The sequence below is a fragment of the Lupinus angustifolius genome, unplaced genomic scaffold (assembly GCF_001865875.1).
Source record: "Lupinus angustifolius cultivar Tanjil unplaced genomic scaffold, LupAngTanjil_v1.0 Scaffold_21_170, whole genome shotgun sequence".
NCBI lineage: Eukaryota > Viridiplantae > Streptophyta > Magnoliopsida > Fabales > Fabaceae > Lupinus > Lupinus angustifolius.
The window spans coordinates 240-3,364 of NW_017719709.1; the positions used below are offsets into that span (position 1 = coordinate 240).

A 3,125-nucleotide genomic window follows, 5' to 3' on the forward strand; every position below is an offset into this window, starting at 1 on the left:
TCTTAGTGGAAAAATCTCTTGTGCGGCAAGAGTACTGGATGTAACCTTCGGTGGACAGGAAGGTGAACCAGTATAAAAACTCCTTGTGTACTCTCTTCTCCTTATCTCTTTCATTTTATTTCCTATTATTTTTCTGCATATTATTCCGCTGCACTTTAACTTTGATTTTGCAGAAAAAGCGGCCATTATTTTAAGACAACTAATTCACCCCCCTCTTAGTTGCACTCTGATACTTACACGTCCGTGCTCATTGTCATCCCTAGATGTGACTAAAGTATTCCAAAATTTAGTCAAAAATATTAAAAAAACTAATTTACACACATTTGATATTTTTAGGGACTATTTTGGATTTTCCAATTTTTTAGAGACAAAATTGGTATAAAAGTTTTGAAGGACCAAAATATGTCTTTACTCTTTCATTTTAAACAATTTTTTTAAAATTTTTAAATAGGCCAATAAACTTTAAAGTTTTGTAATCAGGTCCCTTGACTTTACAATTATTTGTAATTGGGTCCTTCTAAAAATAGTTCATAACCAAATTAACTTGCAAAACTTTGATATTAAGTCATCCAATGTTTATACTAACCTACAAAACCTTCAAATCTTGAGTGAGGGTCTTGCAACCCCAAGGTATATTTCTTTATTTAGCATAGTCACTACAATAACAAAGTTTTACAAGTTATTTTGGTTGGTTGAGAAGGTGATACTATAAAGGGATAGAGATTATCTGTCCCAAATTGGTGTCCCCAATCCTGTCTCAGCCACTTGTATTGAGACACATGTATTAAATAAATTATTTTTATAAAATTAAATTAAATTGAATGATTATTTTTTATTTGTTTGCAAATATTGATTGGCTAGGAACACCGAGACAGAAAAGGGAGGGACAGACGATCCCGGTTCACTATAAAGCTTCAATTTGATTATGAGACATTACCTCATGCCCAATTACAAATGACCGTAATATTTAAGGACATAATTACAAATTTTTAAAATTCAATGTCCCATTTAAATTTTGTTAAATGGTTTAGTGACTTGCGGATTAATTTTCAAATAGTTTAATCACTTTAATGACTTGCGGATTAATTTTCATATAGTTTTGTGACTATGTTTATGAACATAAAGACAACGGCCAAGATGTAACTTAATAGATTTATGACACTTCCCCCTATCAGCCATATAGTACACAAGCGCAATCTTGTTTATTATTTATATTGCTTATAAAACAAGGTCAAAATATTTAGAGCTAAGAAAAATATCTTCATTCGACAAATAGTCAAAACTCATTGCCATGATGCCATATATGAAAGTAGTTCCTTGACAATGAAAGCTTTGGCAGTTTGTTCTTCATTCTTTGCATCAACCGCAACCACTATTTACTAATTTATCATCATTATGCCATCTTTTATAATTTCACATGTTACATGGCTTCCAAATGGGAGTGACACAAATCTATCAACCGACAAGCTTCATTCCAAAAACAATATCCGGTAATTATTCATCATTCATATTTAATTATTATTATTTGATGTAGACCAGGTTTTAAAACATTATAAAACATGTAATTTCTATTCAATTAGATTGAATAAATATTACATATTTTGTGCGTCCACACTCATGTCACGTCCAATAAAATTGTACACATATTAAAAATTAACACATAATTTTAATTCCATTTTCCGTTACTTAATTTTTTTAATAGAGATCACAATTTTATTGGATGGGGATATACTTTTGGGACAATGATCTTTCTATTCCTTTACATTGACATTGCATTCATAGTAGATTATTAATATGTATATCAATGTTTGTACTGCAAAATAAAACATTCATTCACTAGCTACATTGTGGGGTTCAATAATAAATCACCTTCTTCCACAACTAATTTCTAGCACAAGATTTATGAAAAAACTATAATTGTATTCATTATACAAGAAAAACGTTTACATATAGAACAAGATTTCAATGTTCATATATTTCCAGAATAATATATTAAAAACTAATTTCACATTGATTGAGAAGATATAGACAAAATTCCATAAATGTAGAAAGTAACAGGATGATCATACGAAAAGTTATCCCCTAGAAGCAAATATACAACATGAAATACAGAAACAATAACAATATCTCAAATTAAAAAATATATAAGATGTTATAAAATACAATTATGAGTGTCCAAACAATATGATGATATATATTGTGAAATGTTCATGTTACATTGGATATTCCTGCTTTAGCAAAGATACTTGTATATATATAGTACAAATGTAGAACTGTACAAGCAAACCTAGCCAAAACTATATACCTTCCAATATATATGTAACTTGTTTCTAGCTATGAAGTGAAGGTGTAATCTTGATAACAAGACCAGGGAAAACATCATCAGGGTCATGAATATGAGGATTATTCTCAACAATAAAAGGATCATCACACTTATCACTGATTGTGTGAAGTGTCTCACCTTCTCCAACCACATAGATTTCATCACATGGCCGAGACAATAGTTGGCTGGCTCTGAAGTTAGCATGATTTAGAAGCTGATCATTGAAGCTGTCTCTAAATATTGTTAGTACCACAAGAGCCACAAGAACAAAAACACAATACCATGAAGCTGCATCTGCTAGGGCTTTTGAATTTAACATAGCTGGTCTATTTCTTGTGTTGATCAAAGCCATCACTTACACAAAGAAAAAGAGGATCAAAGAGATTGATATGGATATGGGAGAGAAGTGGTAGCAAGTTATTATAAAGAAAAAAGTTATAAGAAAAAATGGGCCATTAGTGGTGTAAGTGAGGGTTTAATGGTTATTTTTTGTACTTATCTCTCCTCCTATGACTAAAAAATTAATTATTTTTAGAATATGTAATTGTCTCTTCTAATAAGTATGCTCTCAGGAATTAAATTATTAACTTTTTGATATTTTTAATAATATAATAATACCCTATATTACTAGAACAACGTCTTGTTGATATTCCGTGATTATTTAGAAGTGAGGGGTTGAGGCACAAGAAAAAGGGAAAGATGTTGTTACGTGAAGCAATCACTTTCCTTTTATTTAGGCCACACTACCCTTTCTTATTACTTTTTTCGTTTTTTATAATTGTCCTTTTCTTACAAATTTTTC

General features: G+C 30.3%; 1 protein-coding gene across 1 annotated transcript; it reads right to left on the bottom strand.

Moving 5' to 3' along the window:
• Nucleotides 1-2,330: 2,330 nt before the first annotated feature.
• LOC109338313 lies at nucleotides 2,331-2,675 on the bottom strand. The gene has a single exon (XM_019575520.1). It carries the CDS (start codon nucleotides 2,673-2,675, stop codon nucleotides 2,331-2,333), a length of 345 nt encoding a protein of 114 aa, XP_019431065.1.
• Between the last annotated feature and the right edge of the window lie 450 nt (nucleotides 2,676-3,125).

Coding starts and splice junctions, on each gene's coding strand:
- LOC109338313 (XM_019575520.1), bottom strand. CDS start 2,675: ATGGCTTTGATCAACACAAGAAATAGACCAGCTATGTTAAATTCAAAA.